Source organism: Anser anser, assembly GCF_964211835.1.
Source record: "Anser anser genome assembly, chromosome: 10".
In the NCBI taxonomy this organism is placed as follows: domain Eukaryota; kingdom Metazoa; phylum Chordata; class Aves; order Anseriformes; family Anatidae; genus Anser; species Anser anser.
The window spans coordinates 18751600-18778459 of NC_139730.1; the positions used below are offsets into that span (position 1 = coordinate 18751600).

Here is a 26860-nt window from a genome sequence, read left to right on the forward strand (position 1 = left end):
CAAACAAGAGCATGAGTCTTCAGAGGAAACAAAAGAATGCAATAGAAATCAAACTAAAAATGTTGCATCGGTTGAAAAGAATGAAGAAAACTCACCATTCTCAGATACAAAAAATGTTCCCAATTTGGAACTCCATGACAATAGCTCCAAGAATTCTTTGCATGAGAAAGGAGCATGTTGTGATTCAGATAGTAACAAACAATTAGTAGACAAAGAACAAAAATGTATTCATGGTGAAAGTGAGTTGAAAACTTGCCAAAGTTCAGATGATGGTGTCTTGACTGACCAGACTAAAGTACAAAACTTGGATGAAACTACACTTTCAGCAATGAACGCAAAGGACTTAAAACTAACGTTGGGTGAAGATGTTAGTTTTGAGCAGTTCTTGAGAAAAAGAAATGAACCTGAATCCGTTAGTTCAGACATTAGTGAACAAGGCAGTATTCATTTGGAGCCTTTGACTCCATCAGAGGTGCTAGAGCATGAAGCGACTGAAATTCTTCAGAAAGGTAACGTTGCACCTTCATCAAAGAAAGCTGAACGACCCTCTGAACGAACAGACGAGACTTCTAAAGAAAGCAGTCCCAACAGAATGGATACAACTGTGAACAAGACAGATGAAAATGAAACAAGCTGAAATTGTGTTCATTTTATTGTTTATTATAAATAATGGTAGGAACACCATGGACCATTCCTGACAAGTGTGCTCATGGTTGCTCGTAGGGTTTTTTTGAGAGAGAGAAAGAGGCACAGCAGGGAAACTTTGCATATGAAGGTAGCATGTACATGTATGTACAACTAGATTAACTAAGTTTATGAAAGGTAACACATTTCAATTTGTCTGCCTGTCTCTTTTGTGTGGTATATCTTAATAAACCAACATTTGAAAGGAGGAATAAATTCTATTTTTTTAATCTCACATAAAGTGATTTGCTAGTCAAGAAAAGATTTTTAAAAATCCTTAAGTGAAATGGTGGAATTTAGTGTGAATTCAGTTCTGATGCTGAAGTGGAGCACACTTGTAGCAATGGTTGTTGGTCTACTGATAAATTGGGTAAACATAAACCTTTGGATTTGGTGTCACATTCCTGTCTGTAAAAGCATGTAAACAGAATTATATGAATCTATGCACCTCTGTACAGGTGTAATCCTGCCAGACTGTAAGCTTACCTTAATAAACTTTCAGTGAAAGTGGAAATATTATGACAAAATATATATATTTGTGGGGTTTTCAATGTGCAGGCTGTGCAGAAATAACCGAGCATAATTGTATAAAGTAGGACATACTGCTGAAAGTACTGTAGCTGTTAGGCTTTTACCATTGTTTTAAATATTCTTAGTAGTAGACCCATAGGAATGGTCTGTAAGTCAAACCAAAGTATGGTTTAATGTAAAAATTGTTTTAAGCAGAAAGAAGGAAAACCCCAAACTGGAAATACCAGCTGGCATAAGTTCTGCCATTTTGCAGCTGCTAAATACTAACTGTTACAAAAAGGACACGAGAGCATAGGAATGTACAGTTCGATTTCAGGACTTTTTGTAGTCTGTTATGTACAGAAAGATAGCTGCTGGTTTTGGGTTGTTTTTTTTCTTTATAGCTAGCAGCTAGGTATAGGAATGCAAATGACTAACAGTAGCTTGCTCTTAGGACTACATTGCTCCATTTGAAACATTCAGAATGTGCTTTTGACTTAGTTTTATTTCTAATGAATGTTAAATGTTTTGAACAGCTGTTAAAGCACTGCTGTAAATTATTACTTTTTGAGTAAATATTTGCAACAAAATTTTGTCTTTGTGAATAATTTTATTGCTCAGCTTGAAACTTTGGGCATAGTCTTCCCACCTTTTTAAAAAAAGATTTATTAGCAGATTCCAGAAATTATTTTATTTCAAAATTCTGAATTTGACACATAAGTGATTTTTTGAAATAAGCAAGTGCCTATGCATAAGCGTATTTTTGTAGCCGTATATTGTGGTTAGATGCGCCAACTTTTCCAGATTATATAAAGATATTTTTCTGGGCCATCAACATGCTACTGAAGTCTGCTCTGTCCTTTTAGGTTAACGAGACTTAGCTGCTAAGTGGGTCTAATTAGCAACAGTATTAAAATTTAGAGACCATTCAGCTCATTGTTGGAACTTCTGAATAAACCACACCTCAAAAATGGCTTCAAACTCTTAAAAAGCTATATGAATCAGATGTTAAAGTGCTTCTTAATTTTCATCCATGCAGGTTTAGAAGCCTTTTAGAAAGAAAAGTGTAATGGCTTACATAGTCACAGCTCTCCAAGATCTGCTGCTTTAAGAGCTCCAAATAAGAAACAAGTGAAAAAGCTGAGAACAATAAGTTGCAGTATTCTTCTGATCTTTAAAAGTTGTAGTGAATTTTTTAATTTGAGGTAGTATGAACAGGTCTAGTGTCTTCATGCTTGTAGGCATGAGGGATTATAAAACACAGCATTCCAAAAAGGGTATTGCAGAGTTCTAAACCAGCTGTAGAACTTGGTGCATATGTTACTGAAGGAGTTCCTGTGTTTATTATAAACCAAGAGAAACCTGTACTATTTTTAATATGAATATTAATTTTTACATGCCAGTTAATTATTTTGAATAACAATCTGATATGTGGTGTTGGAAAACATTAACTTAAGGTGGAGCCAGTTGTATGGTACTTGCTCGTAATGTCCTCACATTTGTCTTTTATTATGCAATTAAATTTTTAAAATGTTTACCATTTTAATAATACAAATGTGGATGAAAAATGTATAGTTTGAAAGCTACTGTTGAGAAAGTTTGGAAAATCAAAAATTTATAAACCTGAGTATTTGACAAAAATCTATATGTATTCTCAGATATTTAATATGTAAACCCTTATTTATTTCAATCCATGTAGAGAATCCATATCCCTTAAAACAGTAATGTTAGGCCATAAACTCACAAATGAAATATCACCCACATATGAAATACCAGCGCTTCCAAAGGAAGAGGTGAGAGAGAACTAGGTTGTTCTAGCAAGACCATGGGATAACTTTAAATAGGCCAATAAAATGTATCATGAAAGCAGTGGCATGTTATTTTGTGAAGGAGAAAATCTAAGAATCCATTGCAGTTTTCCTATCTGAAGTAATTTGTTTGCTGTTTGAACGCTGCAGGAGGTTGCATAATGATGAAAATTACACTGTCGTGTATTCAGTGGGTTTCCTAGAGCTAAGTTAAATTGGTGCTTTTGACTGATGTCACTCCAGAAGATCAATTAACACTGACTGCATTCTGAGCTATTTGAATGTAATCGGTGCACATAATTCAATTTTTTGTTTTCTGAGTGATGTAAAAGGTTTTTTTTGGTTTGTTTTGTTTCCCATCCAGCCGTTGGCAGTTATTCTGTGCCACCATTCTCTTTGAATTTAGAAAGACGTTTTATCTGAAGTTTGCCTTAACAAAAAATAACTTAAGGTTAGTTCTTGGTATCCATACTAGAATCACTGTTTCCCTTCTGAAGACATTTACAATATGTGCTTGAATAACAACTTCACCTTTGTTTATATAACTTTGTATTTTTAAGGAAGTCACATGCCACACGTGTTCTTTATTTGCATTTAATGGAAAGCTGTTGTAATTAATAGAATATGCTCAGTGATGACACAGTCACTTGGCACTTCCTCAAGTATGGCAAATGCCTCAGTTTGTCTCGTGCAGTTTGTGAAAGAAACTTTGGCTTACCTAGGATTCAGTTCTTTCATAGAATGCATGAATAAACCCAGGAAAATAATCAGATTGAATCATAGTTCATAGTGAGTTCCAAGAATAGGCCGATGTATTTCAAATTGCCATTTTAAGCAAAACCTAGCAGAAGCAAAACATCAAGAACATTTTTATAACTAAGGTATGTCCATTTTTACTTATTGGAAATGGAGAGAGAAGAAACACTGGGCAATAGGTGTTAAGTCACGTTCTCTGGTGCTTTAGTGACAGAAGGCATTAGAAACTGAAGGGCTGAGTTAAGAATCCCGAGTAACACTTTTTATTCTGCAAAACCTTACATAAAAAACAAAAACCAACCAAAAAAAAAAACTCAAAGCTTTTCTGCAAGTGTAAGCATTGTTATTTATATGCTAGCATGTAGAAAGCAATGAATTATTTTTTTAATGCTCTAAGGTATACTAATATTCCACCAAAGACTGTGGCCATACACTGTCACAGTAAAGTTTTGTAAGAGACTGTTCAGAAATTTGTGTAGAGCAGATTTTATACCTGATTGTTCTCTTCTTGTTCTCATTAGTGTTTTATTTTTGAGGCTTGTGAGCTGAGCTTATTTTGTGTAGTTGCACCCTGTATTTTTGATGTATGCTTAATATAATATGCCTCTAATAAAAAATTTGGTAAGTATGTTTTATGATTACTCGAATGATTTTTGCTTTTAATAAAACTTTTTCTCTAATTTTAATGTAGCTCAAAGGAAAGGTGGTGGTGAAGCCCAGCACGTTATCTCCTTTGAGCATTAAGTATCTAAGTATAATTTTGACTATGTATTATTTCTGTTAGTTCACTGCTTTATAAAAATGAAAATATGTTGACTGGTATTTCATATTAGTTTACAGAGGTTGCGCAGAGTTTCATGCTGTATTCTTTTAGGTTTTGGATCACTGTTCTAGCTTTAAAACACTCGATTGAAATTTTGTATTTAGTCATTTTATTGATCCAAACTAAGCGTGTGAAATTGTTGTTTTCTTCTGTACTGCACCAGATACATATTAATAAAAAAGAAAAAGGAGCAGGGGGAGAAGAAAATGTGGGAAATACTTAGCTGTGAAACACTTCTTTTTGAGGGAGATTAATGTAGTTGTTATGCCCGCAAGGCATTATAAAGTGTATTTATGGATGTAAAAATGAGCTGGTTTTGTTGAAGTTTATTTACTGTTTGAACCGTTATTTCAGAGAGGCTGAGGTTTTTATGACAACCACAAGAATAACTGTGATGTTGATCTGTGTATCTGCATTTTAAGTGGGGGATTTTTTTTTTAGAATGATCATTGCTGAACAAATGCCTTGTCTTTTGAAGTTAATGTAAATAAACCTAGGGTTTTTTAATTTTAGTTCACTAAATTCTCAGTATTAAGCATTTAATTTAAAAGAGCTGTTTTCTTTGGAACAAAAGCTTTGGTGAATGGGATAGCATACACTGGTATCTTTATAAAGGAGATTGTCTTGTCATACTGATGATGCAGCAGCCTTGGAAAATGTGGCTTTCATTCCTCAGTCAATATGTTTTATGTCTATTTATTCTTATGCATGGAGTACAATTTTTCTGGGATATCTAAGAAATACATTGCATTTCACCTAAATATCATTTAGATGGCTTCTTTCTGCCTGTCACAATCCTTTGTATCTTGGAATGTATCTTTCTTGATGGTTGATGTATAAACAACTTTTAGGTTTTTGGATGGAGATGGAAAGCAACAGATGCAGAAGAGAAGCCAAAGTAAGTTCCAAATTTTAATCACGAGTGTGTTACATGCAGGACAGGTGGTTTAACCTGCTTTATCTGATAAAGTGAAGTTTTTTTTACTGTTCCTAAAATTGTAGCTTGGGGAAGTAGTGAGGTTGACTTGAATGGCTCTCAAAGATAGCAAAAAAACTTGAGATATGCATATCAGATCAGAGTTCACAAAAGGATCCTGATGTGGGGAAGCTTTTCTTGTAGTTGTGTGACTGTCCTCTCTTTTCTTTCCCAGATAACACACTGGATTCCCTCAGTTGTCCTAGAGGAGACAAGTGCTTTTATGATCTTCCTTGATGGAACCAAAAAGAAGTTGTTAGCATGTGGCATGTATGCAGTTTTATATTAATATATTAAAAAGTGACTTAACATTAAGATGTGAATAGTAGCGTTTTACTCATCTTTGCTACATAATGAAGTTCTTCCAATTCTTCCTAAGAGTGTCCTAGCACTAATGCTTAGTATAAACATCCTTTAAACTATAGCTTGCAACTTTTTTGTGACCTTTCTCTGAAATAGCAAGCTAATAAGTACCCCAGCAGTGAAGTATCAAGGCAGACTGCCATCCTCTGTTTTAAGGCTGATAATCACTTACCTTTTCTTGAGGTTTACCTATGAAATTTCTCCGGGTTTGCTTCAATGCACTGAACCTGTATTGTTTATATACCTGCTTGGCACTTAGTATTGACTCAATTTAAAGCAGTAAGATAAAATTCTTAAAGCAGAACATACTTTTTAATATCCTAAAACTTCTGTCTATTCCACAAAAGAAATCCATTTACCACCGGGCTCCTCAGAAGGCAATCTTGTTGATGAAAAGGAAAATTGAAGTACAACCTATATTTAAAATACAGCAAACATACCTTTTTTTTTTTTTTCCCCCAGCAGACATTATGCAAGTTACTTGTGGATGGGAATGTGTAATAATCCACTCTGCCCAGATCTCTTCTTCTCAGCTTTATTCAGTGTAATGCTTTCCCTTTGCAGCTGTTTATCTTTGCATATTTAAAATACTAGTGAGAGTGTAGTGCTGGTATCAAACCAGATGTAACAATTGTCTTTAAATATCAGAAGCAAGGTTTTCATCAGAGGTGTTTGAAAGATGAGCCTGGAAGTAAAATTAAAACTTTTAATAGATATTAACAACAATGGACTGAGTACAGCATAAATTTAAAATAAATATTGCAGTCAGAATTTTGTCATCATTCCACTTTTAGTTTATCCATGGCTGTTTCATAAGTGATTTCTTTGCCCTTCCTGTAGATGTTAAGACCTTCCTGGTTTCTCCCCCAGCTGGTGCCTGTTTGTGCTCTTCACCTGCCTTCTCTCTCAAACTGTGGAACTGATGGACATAATAGAATTCAAAATAATTATTTCCAGCTTGTACTTCGTGGTTTGTTGCTTCAGTTTCACAACCCCAAGAAGGGCTGTGTACCTTAAAGCTTATCTTTCTCTTAGAGCCACAGATACAGTTGAGGTGAAAAAGATGATTCTCTTCCCTTCTAAGCCTGCATCTTGACACACTTTGGACTATTATACTGTGGGAAACCACAGCCTAAAAAATAAAGCTTTTGGAGTAGTCTGTAGGGGATTGTATACAAATTTCTATTGTGACAAGGGAAAGCATTGCCAGAAGAGGAATAAGCACAGTGAGCTTTCAGTATACCAAACAGCTGCAAGTAATGAAGCTATTGGGTCTGTGAGACTGTCTGCTTATTATGGCTGCGTCTCCAGAGACATTATTAGTTTCAATCAAGTGCTGTCACTAAAGGAGGAAGCCTTTTTTTGAGTAAGACCTATACATCTTTCAGTGTAGTCTTTAAAGGTCATAATACAACTTCCATTATTTGCATGCATGTAATATGTTTTTAGATGTATGCAAATTCAATATATTTGGTTTATCCAAGCAAGCATGTTGCAATATCCTATTGTAATTACAGAACATTCATTTTAAATATGGATTCTGAATTCAAATGTTATTTGCATAGGATTTTGTTAAATAAAAACTAGTCTGCCACTCAGGAAGGTACTAATCACTCATACTTTAGTTTTTATTTACTTTATAAATGAAATGTTATTACTAAATAAATCTGGGACAGAATGGAGGGACTCAAAATGAATCCCAGTAGTGTAAGTAATTAGAAGATTTCAGCTTGAAAGGAAACTCAGAAAAAGCTGAACTTGGCGGAGGGTAAGTGGTGGTGGCATAGGAAGTCAAGTGAAGTCTTAACCACACTGAACTGTTACTGCATTCCCACAAGTTTGCCTTGTACACACACACACGCACATCTTGTTTATGTGCAACCACATTGCAAATATAATTGGGTTTTATTTTCCCTGATGTAGATGGAGAGTTAAAAAAAAAAACACAAACACAACAACTTATTTTTGATCATGTTAAAAAGAGGGTAGAGTTCAGCAACAATCCTTACACTCTTGAGCACAAACTTATCTAAACAGATTGTTGTACTATTGCCACTATACTTGATTTAGAGGATTCTGCTAATCAAAGTATGCTCTTGGCCAGGTGAGCTACCCATTGGAGGGAAATAGGATTTCATCTTCTCTCTCCATATAATAAGTTGTGTGATCAATCAGGTTGTGCTAGTGAGGTGGGGGCTACCTAAGGGCTCTGGGAAACATTGTTCCTCTCCAAGACACGTTTGCTCTCAAAACATTTGCTCGACTTGTGTATTTCCACCACGCTAAAGCTGGCCCTTCCTAGCATAGTTGTCTATAGACACTATTATATATATGGGAAAGATTATTGTTGAAATTAAACCAAAACAGAGTTCTGCATGAAAGGGGACACCTTTCTTTTTCCTGACTGTGAGTTAGCACTGAGTGATTTAACTGCACTAGGGAACTATGGCTTAGCAGTGTTTTAACATGCTGTGACCTCCAACTGCCACTTGTATTTTGGCTGTAATAAAAATATATTTTTTGTCTTCTCACATCATATGTGGTTTAGATTAATGCATTCATTATTTGATGTGTTTACACACTCTTTACAAATGCATTGGTTCTTTCCGTAATAACAAAATACATTGTTTGAGAGAGCTTACAATCCACTTAAACTGTGAGTTTCTTGATTGCATCTCTTTTATATCATTTTGTACGTGACCTTCAACTCTGTAAAATAAACTGAAAAAATGCTTTAAAAGTTGTTCTACTGCTTATCCAAATGAGAGTGGGTAAAATATATCCACCCTAAACTTCTGTCTCACTACAATAACAGGTATATCCTCTTATTTGTAGGCGGTGCTAAAGCTGGTAGGAATTCTGCTGAAGATAATCTCCAGAGAATGTACAAATCAGCAAATGAAGAGTGTCATCGGTTTGTCTAGATGCATCATTGCAATAAAAGATCAATAAGAAGCAGCAGCAAACAGGAACTTTACTGTGAGTGGAGCAAAGAATGTACAAGCAAAATGTTTCTGCTTTTAGTTAATGAGAGTAGAGGACTCTGTAAAGAAACGTTAGATTCTGTTCAGCTTCAGACCAAACTGTCTGTTATCTGTGGCCTCACAGCAGAAAAAAATTTGACATGACTGTAATCTGATATTCTTGAATATAATGTACACCAATTAGGTAAAGGTCAATAATTTACAAGGTCACTCATTCTGAACTCGGCTAATTCCTGTCCATCAAGCTAAATACATTTCACTGCCAAATCTTGTTCCAGGTAGGTGAAAAGTGCTTCTTACACCTCAACCACTATTGTATGTATCTTTTATTTAATCTGCTGAAAAAATAAGCACAGAGTAGAAAACCTTTGTTTGCTGGAGTCAGTCAATAATGTCTTTTTATTTGTGCAGCGCTTCAAATTTTGAGGATGCTGTAAAAAGCAGTTTAACTATCCTGGTGTTCATTCTCCTAGCATAGAAAATGGACTTACTCTACTACATTGTTTACTGAACCATATCTTTATTTTTTTGCCATCAATTTGTGTATATTTTAGTTGTGCATAGTGAAGTTAGTAAAGCTAGGTATAAAACCAAGGAGACTTAGAAGAAATAGTTCTATGTATTTATAGACCTAATACTCACCAATTTCATGGCACCTCTCTTATAACCCTAAACTTTTGAATACTGTGCCAAATCAGTGCCAAGATCAGGAACATACTGAGCCTCACTGGGGGAAGAATTGTCTTTATTTTGGTGACAACTAGAATACCAGAGAACCAAAATCAAAAATGCAGATATTAAGAAAGAAAAAAAAAAGAAGAAAAAAGAGCCCAGCAGTCTATCTTTCCCACTTCAACAGTAGGCAGAACGCTGTGACTGTACAGTAATGTCATAGAGCAACTGTTCAGGCTTTTCCATTAACTGCCCAGTAGAAGCTCTAGAGGAAGTTACTGAAGCTGAAAAGAGGTAAAAGAAAAGCAGATCTAATCATTTAAGTTTCACAACAGCATCCTTTAAAATTCCACTGCATTCTGCTTCAGGTGCTTATATTTTTACCATTACCATCACCAGCAAGGTCTGTGTTACAGATTGTGCATGACTAGAAAAGTTATAATGTAAATGCTGATCAAAAAAATTACAAGAAGAACTATTTTGTTCTGCACATAATTGTGCTAATAAACTTATTTGACTAGGAACATGTATATGTAAGGAAAGATTCCTAATGCATGTGCTGAGCTTGAACAAAGAAGTTAGCAGCCACTCTATTGATTGCAGAAAGATTCTGTGTCTGCACATGCTGTTAAGGTGAAGCAGACAAGCCATTACGGCATGTGTATGGATAGCTACAGTAGTTGCCTATAAAACAATAGCATATTCATCTTTGCAGCCTTTTATAGACTGCTTGAATATGTGGTGGGGTAAATGAATTTGCAAGGTTAACCAGCTGCATTTGTGAAATGTAGACATGTTGAACTAGATGTGATTTGAGATGTAAGAACTAAGGTCTCTACAGGCAATCCAGGCAAGAATTTCTCCTATTTCTGCAGAAGCAAGAGGGTAATTTTTTTAACGATACAGTATATTTTCCAAAGTATGGCTGAGAATCTGGATCAAGCTCTTTAAGGTTCGACTAATTCAGTAATGAGTTAAGACAGCTTGGTGTGCAGTAGCTGTACTTATAATAGAGTCTGTAACCACTACAACAAGATACTAGCAAAATTGGAAATAGGAGTAATTGGACCACCTTCAGACTTTAAAAAGCTCTTTGCAAAAGAATAAAGACAGCAACTGTAGAATATTCTGGTTTTCCTAAACTTATATTCAAGAGTCTTGATGTCAAAGAAACATGATACGCTTATTAAATATGCTATAAAATACTGTATGAGATGGTTGTTTTCTTATCTAATATATTTTTTTCTCCTTAATTTCAGCTGAATGTATGTTACTGCAGCTTCAAAACATCTGGGTACAGCATTTTTTTTGTTTTCTGCACCTGCAAGTGTAAGTACACACATAAACAAAAAAGAAATTAAGTCTTTCACAGAGCCAGAGAGGAAAAACAACAACAACAACAACAAAAAACAGTGAGCCATGAAGCTCAGGGGAGCAGTATGACAAGTACTGAGCTGTAAACAAGCTTGAGAGGGATTTAATTCTTATGACAAGCGCCAGTGGTAGAATCTCACATGGACTCAGCATATGCACACATTTCAGAGGAGGAATCACAGAGGAGTTAATGCAAATGTAAAAAAGCTTAGAGCACATCAGCCTATACTGTTCTAAAAATAGCTTCACAAATCAGGATGAGCTAGGGTTGTAATTATCTTGATTTTTCAGAATTTTGCCACTTGTAAGGAGGTTTCTGGTTTCACACTATAATTAGACTTTATAACACAACCTGCAAACTCTTTGGGGCAGGGATTTTGACATTTGTAGGACAAGTATAGGACCTCATTTGGTAGTATTTTCAGGATGATAGTACAATATAAAGGCTGAGTAATAGCTACATTCAGTTTTAAACAGGCTTATTTTAGGTCAGAAGCTTTTTTGGTTGCTGTTGTTTGTGAAGGAAAGAGAATCGAGTTATAATTTGGTATCCAAATTAAATTTTAAAAGCCCCTAATGCACACTTATTCCCTAATGGCAGTCACATCCTTTGTCTTTCATATATGCTTATTACTTCCTTATTACTCTAGCAGCATTCTGAGAAGTACATACTGCAAACCATACCCTGCAGTCTGTACTCAAGCACATTTCCCCATGGTATTTGATGAGTTCGTGCTGCAAGGTGTAGCCAGTTTTTACGTAACCTTCAGGCAGGTTTGAGATGAGTAGCATGCTCCCTGTGCTCCAGCTGCTACACAGGTTTGACTTATTTAAGGAACCAGAGCAGTGCTCTCTTCACCTTACATCTTCAATCAAGCTGCTTTCTTTTCTGCTTTCCTCAGTCTGCAATAAATTACTTTAAAGGTTAAATTTACTAGCAATGGATTAATAATCCTAGGAGGTATGGTTTTGGATTGTCTGCAGGCTGGGCCAAATTCTGCTATGCTTGGCTGTAGCTAGCTAAAACTTTTTTTAAACCATACTTTAGATTTCGTAGCAAAAGGAGGCAGTCTCTGTGAAAAAGGAGTCTCTTAAACCCCATCATTCTTTCTCGATTCCAGTTGACAATTGGAAGGAGATAAACTGTCAGTTGCTGAAGTTCTATTATGTTTTTAATTGGGTTTTATATACAGTTTTATAATACCAATATTTGTGTTTTTAAATAAGAGATTTTTTTCATGACTGCAAATTTGGTGTGCAAATTACCTTTCATTTGCGTAATGTAAATACCCAGTTTTTTACCTTGTTTCTAGATATGTGTTTTGGACATCCCATGTACTACAAATGATTGAAAAAGGCTTTGCATTTGCAGTTGGTATGAATAACCTTCAAAATAACAATTAAGAGGTGTGTCTTTACAAGCAGAAACTCTTAGCAAGAAAAGTTAAAGCTGTTCTTTCCCTTGTCTCTCACAAACACAATAATATATTTTTCAGTTTTAAAAATACTTTTTTAATTCTGATTTTTAGTTTTATTAGTTTTCTCTTAAGAAGTAAGTATAAAAGAAGCTAATTTTGTTTTGAAGTAAGTATTCTAATGATTTGCAAAACTGTAACCTGTAATTATTTGCTTTACTGATCTAAAATTACCTGGGTAAATCAATATATGGGAGAAGAGCAGAATATCAAAATTCCCCTTTTTTTTTTCTTTTAACCAGGGGACTAAAAAGAAAATTTTTTAGCTACCTGTTTGTTACCAGAAAAAAATGGAAAGACCTGGCTTGAACTATCCAGTATTTGCAGAACTTTTAGAAGTTAGGTCTAAATAAAGGTTTGAATATTAATGTCAACTTAACAAACATTAATATCTAAGCACCTATGAATCTTGAAATTTAGATCCCAATGTACTTTGGATACTGTAATGTTTATTTTCTTTTTAAATTTTGAGAATAGTGCTGCATACCGTAGAAACCTATGTAGCTATTTCCCCATAATTTGGGGTCTTTAAAGTGTTCTCATGTGAAGTAAAGACAACAGTTTTCACACTCAAAATGCAGTTCAAGATTTAATATCTGATCTAAACAAGCGAGTTATGGTGACTACATTTATACTGTAATCCTTTTAAAGGAGCATTGTGCCTCTTTCAGCAACTTGTTCTTTATTTCTGGCAAGATAAATTATATCATTTTTCTGAAGAGAGTCTGAAGTGCTACATGATATGTAATGGCCTAGAGGGTCTTGCATTAAAGTAGGTTGAACTGTTACTTTACATGCTTTATGGATTCCTGATTCTCCAATATCATAACTTTCCCCACCAAGAGAAGGTCTAAGTATCTCCTATTAATTTTCAGAATTAGAGTGGATTCTAATGTTCTACTTGTCTTGCAGAAGTACACTGAAGATAGAGGAGGGTTTAGTGGTTGATTATGGGGTCATCCATATATGTCTTCTAAATTGATGTGGGTAATCCAGACAACACTTGTTTACAGACCACTGGATAAGCGTCTCTGCCCATGATTGGTTTTGTGGGTTACAGCTGCTTGTAAAGCACGCTAAATAAGCTACATCTCTCATGTATTTTTTTTTGCTTCTTTTAATTTCCTCTATTTTGTTACTTTTCCAGTATTTGTCCTTCTATGTGTGCAGTAGGAGCATAGAGGAGTTGTACTGGAAGGACACTGAATATTGTATGTGGCAGTAGAACTGCTCACTGGTTGTCCTGGGATTATGATCTATTGAAGACAATAGACAAGGCCTGTCGTAGGCTGCTGTGTCTTAGGGTTTTCTGTTATTTTTAATATCTTTATCTAGGTAGTGATGACTAGATACGTACTTTGATTCTTGATGTCAGCCTTGCCTTTCCTGTTGTGGAGGACAAGAAAGCCCCTGCTCACCCTGAGCTTTGAGTGAAGAGTGGGTATGTGAACACATATATAGTAAGCAATTAAAATGCAACTGTGTACTACACTACATTATTCTTACGATGTTTTTGTGTAGCATAGGGATAGACAATGACAAATAATGTGTGTATATATGGCTGGTGTTTTGTAATCTTTCTGTACAGCCTGGTTTGCTTAATTTTATAACCTGATTGAACTGAAGTTGTTTTGTCTCTTTCAGTGGTAAAACATTGTATTTTGAAGAAGGGTTACTGAGGTAAGAGATAATTTGTAGTTATTCTAGACTTCCTTGTGCTTGAGTACTTTGCAGTGGGAGCTGTGTGTGCCTGCCAGCCTGCCTCTCAGACCTTTCTCTCTTTCACCTCTTGTGTAGCCAGGACAGCCAATGGAAGGAGCAACTCCAGGCCAATCCTACTGCAGATGTCATTGTTTCATTTCCAATAATCTTAGCAAAAAGACTGCTCCTTTCATAGTAGTGGGGATAATTTCTATAAACAAGGCAAATAATTGATCCTCTACAAGGGTTTCCTTTTTTTTTAATTAACAAAAAAATAAAAGCTGATTGAACTCCGGTTTCGTATATTTTATTATGAACCTAACTGACCCTTCTAGTGCTATAACTAGAAATAAATGGACAGCAAGCTGCCAGTTTATATGGCTACTTCAAATAGCTTACAGTTTAAATCCTGATTGCGCTACATTTAAGAGTGAGATGACTTCTAATCCTCTGGCTGTGTATGTTGGTCTGAATAGTCAAAAGGCTGAAATACTACATCTTACTCTGCTTGTACAAAAGAGAGATTTCTCAGAGTGAAAGACTTATTCTGCATGATGAAAATGAGAATTGCCAGAATACAAAATTATTCTAAACTCATTGGCTGGGATTAAAACTTGCTTCATTATTTTCAGCCCTCTGTGGATGCACAGGCCAAACATCAGTAACCTGCAAGATTTGTTAAAGGCTTTACTATTCTAATTCCCACTGGGGTATTTTAATGGCAGCTGTTAAAATTCTCAGACTGGAGCTTCACATCCGTATTCCCTTCCTCACAGACACCTGTAATGGGTTTCATCTGTTTTCTTTGTTATTCCCTCTGCTAATTTAAATGTAATGTGCATTTCTCATCACACCACTGGATTAACTTTTATATAAATTACTGAAATGCACAGATACACACACACATGCTTATCCCAGAAGAGCAGAGGATAGGATTTTGGGCTCAAGTATAAAGCTGGCTAAAGAAAAATACTGTAGTAAAATCCTCATGCCTTTCTTTAAAACAAAAGAAAATTTGTATTATGTGGCCAGTAAGGTGAGGCCTTTTGAAGCTTCTCCTGAAGTTATCTTCCATGTTCCCTCAGAAATGAATGCCAGGAATGAAGAAACTCATTCCATTTATACTTTTGCTGTGTTACTACCAGTCACATGGTCTTTCTACCTCTTCCCTGCATTCCCTCTTTCTCATTTATATTGGGTAGAATCATGGCTTTGCTATCTTTTTCTTGGGATGAGTTGGCCAGATATTGGGAGGGTATTGTATTGCCTCAGGGATTATTCATTTCTAGGACCTTTATTCTGCAAATGATGTATTAATGGAACATGCTAATAGGTGTTTTAACCTGATACCTGATTGAAATTCCAATTGAACCTGCCTTGATTCATCTATGACATCAGCAATTCAAGGGTGCCAGCCTTGCATTTGCACCTGAATTAACTCAAAAATAACTTGTGTACAGTGGTTGTTAAAGCTGAGGCAGGGTTGCTGAGCAGTCTGAGACAGTGATGTTAAGCTATAAACTTTCTGCTGCCACAGCTGTTCTTTGCAACACCTCACTCTGCACTTTAAAGTCATGTTGGTGAGTCTCCACTACTGGAGTCCCAACAGGGATCACAGAATAGATACAGCTCATGAATTAAAGGTATGAGATCAGCTGAGATGTAGTCATTAAGAATTTAATCTGCAGAAGATGCATGCTGCAGTGCTGGTCAAATTCAGTTTTAGTAGGAGGCCAGGCTTCTATGAATCTTATTTAATTCCCTTTCTCAGTGAGCAGGGAGCAAAAAAAAATATAACTTAATCTAGATGAGTCAGTGTTATCTACCTCTTTGCAAACACTCTTCTCAAATGAGCAGTGTTGCCCACTTAGCTGGAAGAAAGGCCTGCTGTGATGAGACTGCTATCTTATTTCCTTTTACAACCTGTATATGAGGCTGGCAGGCTGTTCTTTCGTCAGTCAAGCATTGCTCTTGGGATAAAATAATATTACGGATTTGGATGAAGATGTGGTCCTTGTAGCTGTTGACAAGGATGGGAATTACGTGAGACTGGTAAATGGTGTAGTGGTCTTAGGAGGAAAAATGCTAGTGCAAAAATGTGAAATACTCGGTTTGAACAAAACCAGTTCTGCTTTGCCCTGATTTTTTGATTTTAGTTACTTAAGGAACTAGAAATAAAATCCTGCTATTATAACTATGCAACTTTGGCATTTTAACTCCCAACACTTACTGCTGTTGTTCATTTGCACTACAACTGCGTGCAGAGGCCCAATCCAGATTTATAGTTACTTTATATGCCTAGCTAACAACAGCAACAAAAAATCCTGTAAGAAGTTTGCAGTGGGAGGTTGGAGAAAAGCATTATTTTAAAGGAACAAAATCAGAAACATGGAGAGCAAGCAACCTCCTAAAATTAATCCCCAATGAAAATCAGATGAAGTAGAGTTTACATGGTACTTCTAGCAGAGCTAGAAAAAAAGCCTTTCCTTTACAGTGTTTTCATTTACGAGGCCTTTTCCAACCAAACCATGTAACCATAGTTTAATATTCAAAATACACAGGGAGAAGCAGCAATCAGATAGAACAGAAGATGTATTTTAGAATAGTACCAACAACTTCAGCATTACCAAAAAAAAGGTTCCTACAGTGTACTTTGTGTGAAGAATGAAGGTATGTTTTGAATCTTGCTTTTATTTGGATGTTGTAAAATTCAATCATATGTGCATATTTAACTAGGAAAAAAATGGCATCTTACAGAAGGTCTTTATCTGTCATACCTTAAAAGCAGAGAAGAGTATCTAATAATAAAAAAATGCTATTTTTAATAGACTACTATAAAGTTGTTAGCTGTGCGTAAAGCATAAAGAATAATGCTATCTTGTTATAATGTGTCAAAATACTCTTTAATGAGGAAAGGTATATAAAATGCACAGAGCAGGGTACAACAGCTACTAATACCTTCATTATTGTCTGTCAAAAAATGACAGTGCTATCAGTAAATGAATGAGCTCGAAGGAATAAACAGACGGCTTGTAGAAATTGCTTTCACAGTGATCTCTAACCACAGAAGATGCAGTTTAAGCCTTCAAATTTCAGTGTAGTCCTTTTGGCAATAGCAACGTATGAATATGTTAGGTGTCAAAAATGTTCTTCTGTTTTCTGTAGTTAGGGACTTAGAGTGTTTTTTTGGATTTAAATAATCTTCATGAAATATAAGTACATTCTGCCCACTAAAAAATTGCTTAGCCACTAGCATTATTCTGGACTGCAGAATTCAACCTACTAATTACACTTTAAACAAGTACACTTGTGGGGTTTTGTCCTTTCGGAATTAATGGACCTCTTTGTCTTGCTTGAGGCATATCAGAGTGATACCATGAACAAAATGCTAATCTGACCCTTGGTTCCAGGACTTGTTTCTTGGGCTTCAGCATAATATTTTTGAGGCTCGTTCCAGTAATAAATTACAGTTTTAATGATGGTTCTGCTAACATATGGCAAGTATAAAACACTTTTAATAGTTTAAGCAACATAGCTTCCATTAAACCTTTGCAAGGACTAAAGAACAGTAAATTAACAGCCCCATTATTCATTTGTTGTTCCTTGCTGAATTATTTAACACCTTTCTCTTTCCTGCTTTAGTGAATAGTCCATGTTAGAAATACTATTACTAATCCAGTTACCAAATCTTCAACCATATTTATTGCTCCATTTATTTTACATCTGTACATGATGTTTACCTGAGAAGCAATGAGGGCAGACTCAATTTCTTCTAAATTAATATTTTTTCAAGCGCCTGCCCAAACTGATGATGTTTAAACCAGGACAATTTAAAAAGATGAGGTAAGAAACTCATGAAAATTTCTATAGAGGAGCAGTTTTTTCTGACTTCTAACAGCCTAATGATTTATGAATTTAAAAGTAAAGTTTGCCTACTGCCAATACCTTCCTGAGTTTAATGTTCTTGGTTGTGCTTCTGATCTTGTGGTTCGCTTGTGCTCTTACGAGAAAACTCACTGCTGTACAGAGCACAAGATTAGCAAAGGCTGAAAGCATGACAACTCTGGTAACAAGAATATGTATCTGTAGTATCCCTTAGAAGTAAGACTCTGGCTAAAATATCTGATTTTTCTGTACACACTTTGAAAGACAAAATCTTTGCTTAATGGTTGAAGATTGAAGTCTGAGACATGGGGAAAGAGAGAGCAGGGGAAAGGTGACAGTTTATTTTAAAAAGGCACATTCCAACCTTTACTTAGTTTATGTCTATTTTATACAGTTTAAATTAGCTAAATTTTGGTACATTTGTTGTAATGTACTTATCCAAGCAATCTGTCAGTTACCTAGTAGTGTTTATTTACAGATTGAATTCTGGTGCCATCATCTGTTGAGAATGTATAATGGCAACATGGGCAGACTGGGATCCTAAAACCATCTAGATTACATTTATATTGCTTGTTTCACATATAACTTCAATTCTTGTACTTACAGAAAGACATTACATATGCTATTTAAAAAAAAAAAGTTGTCTATGCGATGGAGCAGTCATTTTCTGTTGGGTTGGATATCACGTGTGAAAACTAGTAACAGCAAAGCAGAAGTTTTACAAGGAGATGAACTACACAATGTGAACTTTATAAGTGCATGTGTAAAGTTGACTTCATGTAGCCACTTTGTCAAAAACTACTGTCCCTGAAATTTTACAGTGAGAGTATGTGTTGTAGTTATTCTGTTTGGAAACTGTTACTCTTTGGAATATTTTTTGGAAACTGTTTTGTTTTGGTAAAGAGTTTCTGACCTGCAAGAACAAAGCTATTTGAAAGCAGTAAAAACTGCTTGAATTCTGCAGCTCTAGATACTGGAGCTCAAGCTCTCATTCTCTTTCCTGGGAATAAACTATCCCAGCAGTATTCTGTGTTTTTGTCAATACTAGCATCTGCAGAATGGAGTGTGACTGATTTATTTGCTTTAGCAAAAAGTGTGTATTTAAATTCAGAAGATCATCCAGTGGCAAGAAGATTCAATGGGTCTTACTTGCTGGTAATAGATGCCTACAGTGTATCAGACATCTCCAGGTGTGAGGTGTGGTAGTAGGAAGGTTCCTTTCTACATTTGTAGCTTATTGCCACTGGATTATAAACTTTTCTTTATTCGTAGGTTCAGTCTCAGGCTCAATTTACCAAGTTAATGTTTATTGGAGTCCAGCAAAAGAAATAAGTATGCAAGTGGTGGAGAGATGTCTGGAGTCACACGTATTAGAACGAAGAGCAACATGTGGTTATACCTCAGGCCTAAGTGCCTGAGGTTTGTGGGTGAAACTCATCTGTCCAAAGATGTCTGCATCTGCGCTGATCTTTTTCTGGTAACAGCCAGTGAAGAGAGGTGCTGACATGCCCTCACCCTCCGGTAGACATAGCAGGCAGGTGGATCTGCTGCTTTCTCTTGGCAGTAGCAGAAGCTCTGACAAATTCAGCTGGAGATGCTACCTTAATGGTCTGAACTTTGCTAAAAAAGTATCCCATACAATATATCCATGCTGTTGCCAGATTGCTGCTGTAGAGAAAGAAACTCCATGATGAATAGCCACAAAATCCTTAGCAACAAAATATTTATATATCAGTTATAATTCAGTGAAAGATGTGTGCTGCACTTTAAGCTACCCAGGTGTACTCAAAACTTGTTGCTGATTTTTGCAGTCTCTTAATCTTCCTGTTTATTCCGTGCTTCATTAAAGTCAATCTCTGCTGGACAAACTGTCACTCAGGCTAGGCCTGTCCTGCTGTCTGCAGTCTCTGGGGAGCACCCTTCATCCTGATGAATGGTCTATTAGGAGAGCACGTCAAAGAGAAACCCTCCTTGAAGCTAAATAGATTACAGTCTCTTCCTTCTGAACAATCTCAGCGGAATGGGGTAGGCACAATCACTAAAGCGGATTTAGAGTAAGACACTTTTTCTTCAGGATGGGAAATTGCTCTGAGTTTACAAAGATACAGATTAATTCTAGTAAATGTATAAAGGGAAAATTCACAGCATTAAGCTCTTGCCACCAGAATGGGCACAGTGTGTTGTCCCAGAAACTGCTGAACTTGACTTGTTCTTGTTTTTTTTTTTCATGGAGTTGGGGAAACGCTAGGGAGAGGAGGATGAGCTCAGTTATCTTCCTCTGAGATGAGCGGACTTGTAGCAGAGGTTGGCTCAGTTCTCCTTCAGGTCCTTGGAAGCCATACCAAGCTCCCGAGGCTGGTCCTGGCCTCCAGGCACTGTATTGCAGGGATTGAGTGTAGTGCCCAGGGTCACGCTGCAGGATCCTTCCCTACACATACATGCACCAAGGCTCTGACTGGGTAAACAGAGATTTAGTTGGGCCCCAGGATCCAAAGTGCTGTGTGCCTTGTAAACTTAATTAAAAAGATGTTAGGTGCAAAAGCTTGGCTGAGGGGGAGGTTTACTGTGTATTTATGAAAGTATGTAAAGCTTGGCTCCCTGTAAGCCTTGCCTGGTGGTGGTGTTTTTCCACAATAAACTGCTGCTCCTGTAACCCATGTTTTTGTTCTTTTCCTCTCGCTTTCTTTTCTGCTGGTGCCTCGGGGAGGGCTGGCCAGGTGCTGAGCAGCCAAATGTTGCCAGTGACCAAAACTCAATCCCTGCAGGTGGGCATGTGAAAGGTATGCACTGCTCAAAAATGCCATTTTACTGTTCCTAAATGCCCTTAGAGTCTCTCTCCTTTCCTTTTGTAGGCTTCTCAAGTCTTTTTTGTAAGAGCTATTTAAAAAAGAGAGAGCATTTATATACATACACATGTATTTTTTTGCTTCACTGGAAATCGGGATGCCCTCAATGATTTTACAACACTGGCTCATATTTTTCTTCTAGTACTCACAAAACTGATGCTTTTGGTCAAAAGAATATTCCTTTTGTTAGGGTAAACTTAGCCAGACCTCTCAAATTTTAAATATTAATAATTGTACTACCACATCCCTTTCTCTGTATTACTGAGTAGGGATGAGGAGGAAACCCATTCAGAACTTTTCCCCACATATATCTGTGTCCTGAACATCCTTTTCTGATGGCAGCAAAAGTCTCCATTTATCTGGTCTTGAGATTATTTGCTGTTCTGTGGATGTTTGATATGTTGCAAGGGTGTGCATGGGAAAGGGAGAAGCCTGTGTGAAGAGAAGGCAGAGGCGATCCTGGTGCTTTGGTTTTGGTCCTTGCAGGAATTAATGTTTGAAGTTCTGATTTTCATCCCTGCTGGACCCAAGAGAAGTCCAACAAAACTGTCCCACTTCTGTCAGCACCAAAGAGGGTGGCAAGTCCTTATTGGTGGTGCTTGTGCGAAAATGGGTCTGAGGGGGATTCTGCCAGACTCTCTTGTGAGGCGAGTGGCTATTTCCCTGAGAGAAGATAGAAAAGGATTATTCTGAGTGACGTTAACTTTAAACAAATTAAATGAATATCAATTCGCTTTTTCTGGTAGAGCGTCTTCATGAAAGAAGGAAAGTAATAAGATAACAAGGTAATAAACAGCAAATGCAACATTACTTTTAGTGAAAGGCTAAGCAAATATAATAGATTTTTTAATAAGAGTAATAAAAAAACATGTTGAAAACTTGTGTAATCACATGATGTTAGTGTTTCTGAACTGCATCTTGTTTCTTGCAGCATTAATATATGCTCTGTCTGCCTGGGAATATTTGGTAGACAATGACTGCAATGATAGTACAAAAGTTGAAAGAGGTAACACAAGGGAAAGGGTGTTCTGGAAGACTCTTTTCAACTCTTTCTTTTGTTGTTATTTATTTAAATGCAAATTTTTTAGGAAAAAAAAAAGCCCAAAATCTGATAAATATTCAGTAGCCTTGGTGGATTCATGAATGTGAAGCTGTATGGAAACCATGAGTCATACAGGAAGTTGTCCAGGAAGACAGAACACTTTTGATATTTTGTAAGTTAAAGGAAGAGCAACCTTATGAAATAAGCCAAGGCCTATAGCATATTTTTAGAATCTTTTAAGAATAAATAGTGTGGGAAAAAAATCCCTTTGGTTATCTTCAGGCAGACCTAAGCGGTACTGAATCCGGACAGCTATAATTAGTGCAGCCTTCTGCTTTGAGATCTGTGAATGACAAGGGCCTGGTATCTTATTGTTAGAAAAGCAGGTTGTTGCGAGGTCTGGGACCAGGTCATCATGCACAATTGAAGTGGTGAGCATGGTATCTAGCAGTGTCATTCTGCTGTGAATGTACTATTTCACGTTCAGTGGAAGTAGCCCTCTCTTGGCTGAGATCATCTTCCAGGACTGGACATGGTCTGATGCAAATAGATGGAAAACCTCATCTTCCCTTTCTGTCCCTTGGTAAGTCAGTGCTTGTACAGGGTGGCTTTCACTCCCTGAGCAAAGCATAGTAAAGATGTGGCTTCTCCACGTGACTCCTGAAAAAGGAAATAAAACTTCCTGCAGTGCTGGGGTCCTCAGGAGTCTCTCAGCTTTCCTGTGTTGGTCATGAACAGGGTATGAGACTCAGCTCCTTCACCTGAACAACATTATGGCATGCTCTAAATATGTTAATTCTTTAAGACATTAAGGTTAAAACTTACTCAACCTCTTTAAAATTGTCACTGTTTCCAAGGTATCAACAACAAAAATATTTCCTGAAAGAGAGCTACAGAAAAGCTTGGATGCATTTTTACTGCAAGTGTCATGAATGTCATGTTATTTCACGGCTTTATTTTTAAGCATCTTAATTACTGCTTCTACTTACACTTAGAAGATTACCAACTAGCAAGGATTCTAAACTTTGTTCAAGTGAAATTGACATAGCATAAAAAGAACTCACAGAAAACATCTTTGGGATGTAGATGTAACAAAAATATGTGCTTTAGCATTTATTGTGTCTTGGTACTTTTATCTTTTCCTCATGTTCCTACCCTGTCTCATTATGAGTTTATTACAAGGGCGTTGCATACTCACAGTACACTATGAGTAACTTTGTTTAACTTTATTGTTATTATATAAGATAACTTGCAAATTCTGCTTATTTTATTGTTAGATTATAAATTTTGAGCAATATTATTTAGAAAAAGTGTCAACAAATGTCAAGGGTTTTTTGTGTTTTTACTCAGATTATTTTTCTGTATACTACCTTAACAGTCATTTAGCACAGACTAGGACTGGCCAGAAAATTCATACTCGAGGAAGGAAGGATTCATGCCATTTTGGTATGAAAAACATCTTATTTTTTCACTACTGCTTTAGGAAAAAGAAACAAATTCTCTGATGCAGCTGAGGGCAGAGAAGGTGGATTTTCTACATTTAGGACTGCTGGGTATTGAATTTATTTAAGATCATGTACTGTTTATGACATCTAACTTTATAGTCTCAACTCTCATATCACACTTTGAAAGCACATTTTGAGTATTGTTGTTTGCTTTCCTGCTTACAGTTTGGGGCAAGCTGCTGCAAAACTCCTTGACACTATGCCCAAGCTTAAGGTGTCCAGAGGAGGACTTGTGCAGGCGTCTCCCTTCTTATGTACACCTTGCGTCTGGACTGGGTTGGACACCATTCTCTTCTGCTTGTGCACAGAGTAACAGGGTGCTCTCCCATGACTCACTAATCCAGCTTGGGAGCCAAGCAAGGTGGGTATTTGCTTGACAAGCTGCCTGGAAGGCAAAGATAATCTAATTTTTATTTTATTTATTGGGGGGAGGGGAGATCCATATTTTCAAATATTGACATTTGTTAGAAGATCTTTCTTCTTTCTTTCTCCTTCCCTAAACTAGGTAAAAAAAAATATACAAATTTATAGTCCTTAGTGAAACTGGCACATTACATAACAAGTAGGCGAGAACGAATTGTTCATTTCAAGTTAGTTTTAAAAAAGGAAGAAAGTACTTTTTTCTTAAAAAAGAGAGTGAATCTCGCAGTCTAGATAACAGGAATTTTGTTTTATGCAGCTGCTAGTGAGGAGTCTGATGTCAAAATGCACTGGTACATGTAAGTAGAAATCAATAAACATGAATTATTTAGGAGACAGGATAAAAATGGGTGAGTATTAAAATAGAACCAATTCACTGTATAAGCACTAAGGAACGTGTTTGAATTCCTAGCAATTTTGCAGCAAATCCATTTAGAATCTCAATTTATGTGCATACAACCAAAGTGGAAGTGAATATTTCATTATCTAAATGTAAATGAATTATGTATAAATTTTAACTAAACTGCATGAGCTAACTGTTAAAGATCAAGTATCTTAAGTTAGAATACCTGTGGCATATAAAAGCAGAAGTATCTAGCTGGATGGTGTGACAATAAGGAGCAACTGTATTTCAAATAACAAGCAAGTAGAAATTGTGTGGGGTCAGTCAAGGAGCAGAGGGATTTGACTGACTAACAAAGTTTAAAACAACCTGGAAGGAAGAGATGAGACAGTTTAGGAGTGACAGCTCTCCCTGTGCAACTGGTAGAAGGTTTTAACATTGCTTCAAGGTGGAGAAAAAAAATCTATAGTAGAAATGGTGGCAAACAAGACAGACTGAGTCAAGCAATTTACTCTGGTAGACACCAAATGCTTTTTTGAAGCTGTTCCAACCCAAGCCATTCTATGATACAATTCCGTGATTTCAAAAATGATCTCAGAACAAGCACCAATGGCCAAAGAAAACCAGAAGAAAGTTTCTGTGTTGGTGGGGCAAAGAAAAAGTCTCATTTAATTGAATCGAGTTGCCTAAACTTCTTTTAGGGAGGATGCTTATGTGCATATATAGAACTTATAGACAGCTAGAGACAGGACTAAGGCTCCTGCCTTGCAACACAGCACTCTGGCTGGGAGCATGGTGTCTCCTCCCTCTGCTCGGGGTATCCCTAAGAGCCCAGACTGCCCTGGGGCCCTCCAATAAAAATGGCCCATCATCTTAGAAAGCTTATGTCAGTCAGACCATGAGACCAGTACGGCTTTGTGATAAGCAGAGAGGCAGATGAGAATAATGGCAATTAGGTACCTGGGGAGGTGTGTTCAGTGATAGCCTTTAGGGGGTGGTGCTGTACCCATTCAAGTGCAGTACAGGTATAAACACACTAATCTGCTTGATGTTCCTGCTGTCCAAGTATGCCAAGCATTGTTGCCAGCATGAGCAAAGCAGTAAGATAAAATAGCTTTCTGAATGCCATGCAGCAAATTACAGACAAAACCAGAATTTAGGCACACCTAATCCTTAGTCTGTCCAATCCTACTAATTGCTCAAAGTCTCTGTGTTGTTGTCACATACAAAAGGTAATTACATATTTGAAAATGTTCCCTGCTAGTTGCTTGGAGAGCTATTAAAGAACCCACATGCGAGGGATGAATGAGACTAAGTTTTTCCATTGTTCAGAAGAAATGCAGGATGGGCAAACTCTGTGTACAGAAATAGTGCTCTGAATAGCAGAAGAAAGATTTTAGTACCAGCTTTTACAGTGGAATTGACAAATGTGAGGATTATTAGTCCACAAAATGTAAGAAAATGACTGTGGATGTTCCAGCCCTTCAAGTGTTTAGAATCTCCATTATTTTCGGAGTCTGCAGGATTAGCCCCTGGTTTGCAAAGGAAAAGCCTTACCTGATAGGCTTTCAAGGAACATTCCTCTTGGAAGAAATAATTCAAACCATCCGTTCATTCTAGAGCGTTGTTAGAGACTTTCATCACTGTGCTGTAGATACTGGTTTCCTTGTGCATGGAGTGAATTAGTGCTATGTTTCAGCTGGATTTCATGATTGTATTATCCAGTCAATATTAAAATCCATTCATGCCAATCCTTTGAAATACCAACCTGTTGTGAATGCCATGTCATGCTCTGTGGGAGCTAGTTACATTATGAAAGAAACAAAATGTTTGTATGGTAGGCTGCTTTGAAATGCTGTACTCCTAGACAAGCAGGAGGGGGTAAAAAGGAAAAAAAATCTGAAAATCTCTGGGTAGGTTAAGTTCTAGCAAATTACTGCTTTCTTAACCATATTATTCCCTCAAAGATGAAAACATCCTGTGTCTTTGTTCTGCTGCTGGAGTTGATCAATTTAACAAAGCTGTCCAAGCAAAGAATTAAACCTACTGTATGACTCTCACCACTGGGCACTGAGACTTGTGCAGGCGAAGAAAGCATATTTCTGCCTCCTCTGCCTGTCTGGTTCTTACCATGACTTACCACAGCTCATATGTATGTGTTTTGCAGCATCATCAAAGTATGTACTTCTTATCATTTTCTAGCTCCATTAAAGTTTAAATTCAAAATCTCAAAGTTCCTTCTCGTGCTATTTCCTTAGCTTCCTGTCTTGTGATACGATTAAAACATCTCTTGCCCTATAATCACAGCTGTCCTGGTTCCAGTTAGGACAGAGTTAATTTTCCCTCATAGTAGCTGGTAGGGTGCTATGTTTTGGATTAGGATGAGAAGAGCGCTGATAACATGCTGATGTTTTCATTGTTGCAGAGCAGTGTTTACGCCAGGCCAAGGACTTTTCAGCTTCTCGCTCTGTCCTGCCAGCGAGCAGGCTGGGGGTGCAGCAGGAGCTGGGAGGGGACAGACCCAGGACAGCTGACCCAAACTGGCCAAAGGGGTATTCCATACCATCTGGCGTCATGCTAAACAATATATAGGGGTGGCTGGCCGGGGTGGGGGGCCGGCTGCTTGGGGATAGGCTGGGCATCGGTCAGCGGGTGGTGAGCAATTGCATTGTGCATCACTTGTTTTCTTACAC

The 26860-nt window shown here is 36.9% G+C and overlaps 2 protein-coding genes across 18 annotated transcripts in view; both read left to right on the plus strand.

The window, feature by feature from the left end:
• ZNF280D (zinc finger protein 280D) overlaps nt 1–5088 on the plus strand; it is a 51804-nt gene extending 46716 nt beyond the window's left edge. For 7 of the 11 annotated variants that reach the window (XM_083849981.1, XM_083849976.1, XM_083849975.1 and 4 more), the window contains one exon: nt 1–1784. In XM_083849981.1, coding sequence (XP_083706107.1) covers nt 1–637 — 637 coding nt within the window. In that variant the 3' untranslated portion in view covers nt 638–1784. The other 4 variants (XM_083849974.1, XM_083849978.1, XR_014588606.1 and 1 more) reach the window with 3 other exon arrangements.
• LOC310904823 (uncharacterized protein) lies at nt 3358–26775 on the plus strand. Of its 7 annotated transcripts, XM_083850016.1 has the most exons (13): nt 3358–3453; nt 5433–5479; nt 5733–5827; nt 8756–8899; nt 10836–10905; nt 14070–14105; nt 16688–16796; nt 17920–17969; nt 19916–20036; nt 20719–20791; nt 23570–23765; nt 24084–24123; nt 26593–26678. In XM_083850016.1, the coding sequence occupies exons 7-12, from the start codon at nt 16791–16793 to the stop codon at nt 24088–24090; spliced, it is 453 nt and encodes a 150-aa protein (XP_083706142.1). In that variant the 5' UTR covers nt 3358–3453; nt 5433–5479; nt 5733–5827; nt 8756–8899; nt 10836–10905; nt 14070–14105; nt 16688–16790; the 3' UTR covers nt 24091–24123; nt 26593–26678. The 7 variants fall into 7 exon arrangements, 6 of the variants coding, with proteins under 6 accessions (XP_083706142.1, XP_083706140.1, XP_083706141.1 ...); XR_014588608.1 differs by having other exon boundaries at nt 19916–20065; nt 20719–20776; nt 24084–26678; XM_083850014.1 differs by lacking the exon at nt 24084–24123 and having other exon boundaries at nt 26593–26775.
• Nucleotides 26776–26860: the final 85 nt, after the last annotated feature.

What these genes read in the sequence shown, in the direction of transcription:
- LOC310904823 (XM_083850014.1), top strand. An exon ending in TGCAGGTGGGCATGTGAAAG is followed by an intron (nt 20,792 to 23,569) that starts GTATGCACTGCT and finishes TCCTGCTTACAG; the next exon opens with TTTGGGGCAAGCTGCTGCAA. An exon ending in CAGCTTGGGAGCCAAGCAAG is followed by an intron (nt 23,766 to 26,592) that starts GTGGGTATTTGC and finishes TCATTGTTGCAG; the next exon opens with AGCAGTGTTTACGCCAGGCC.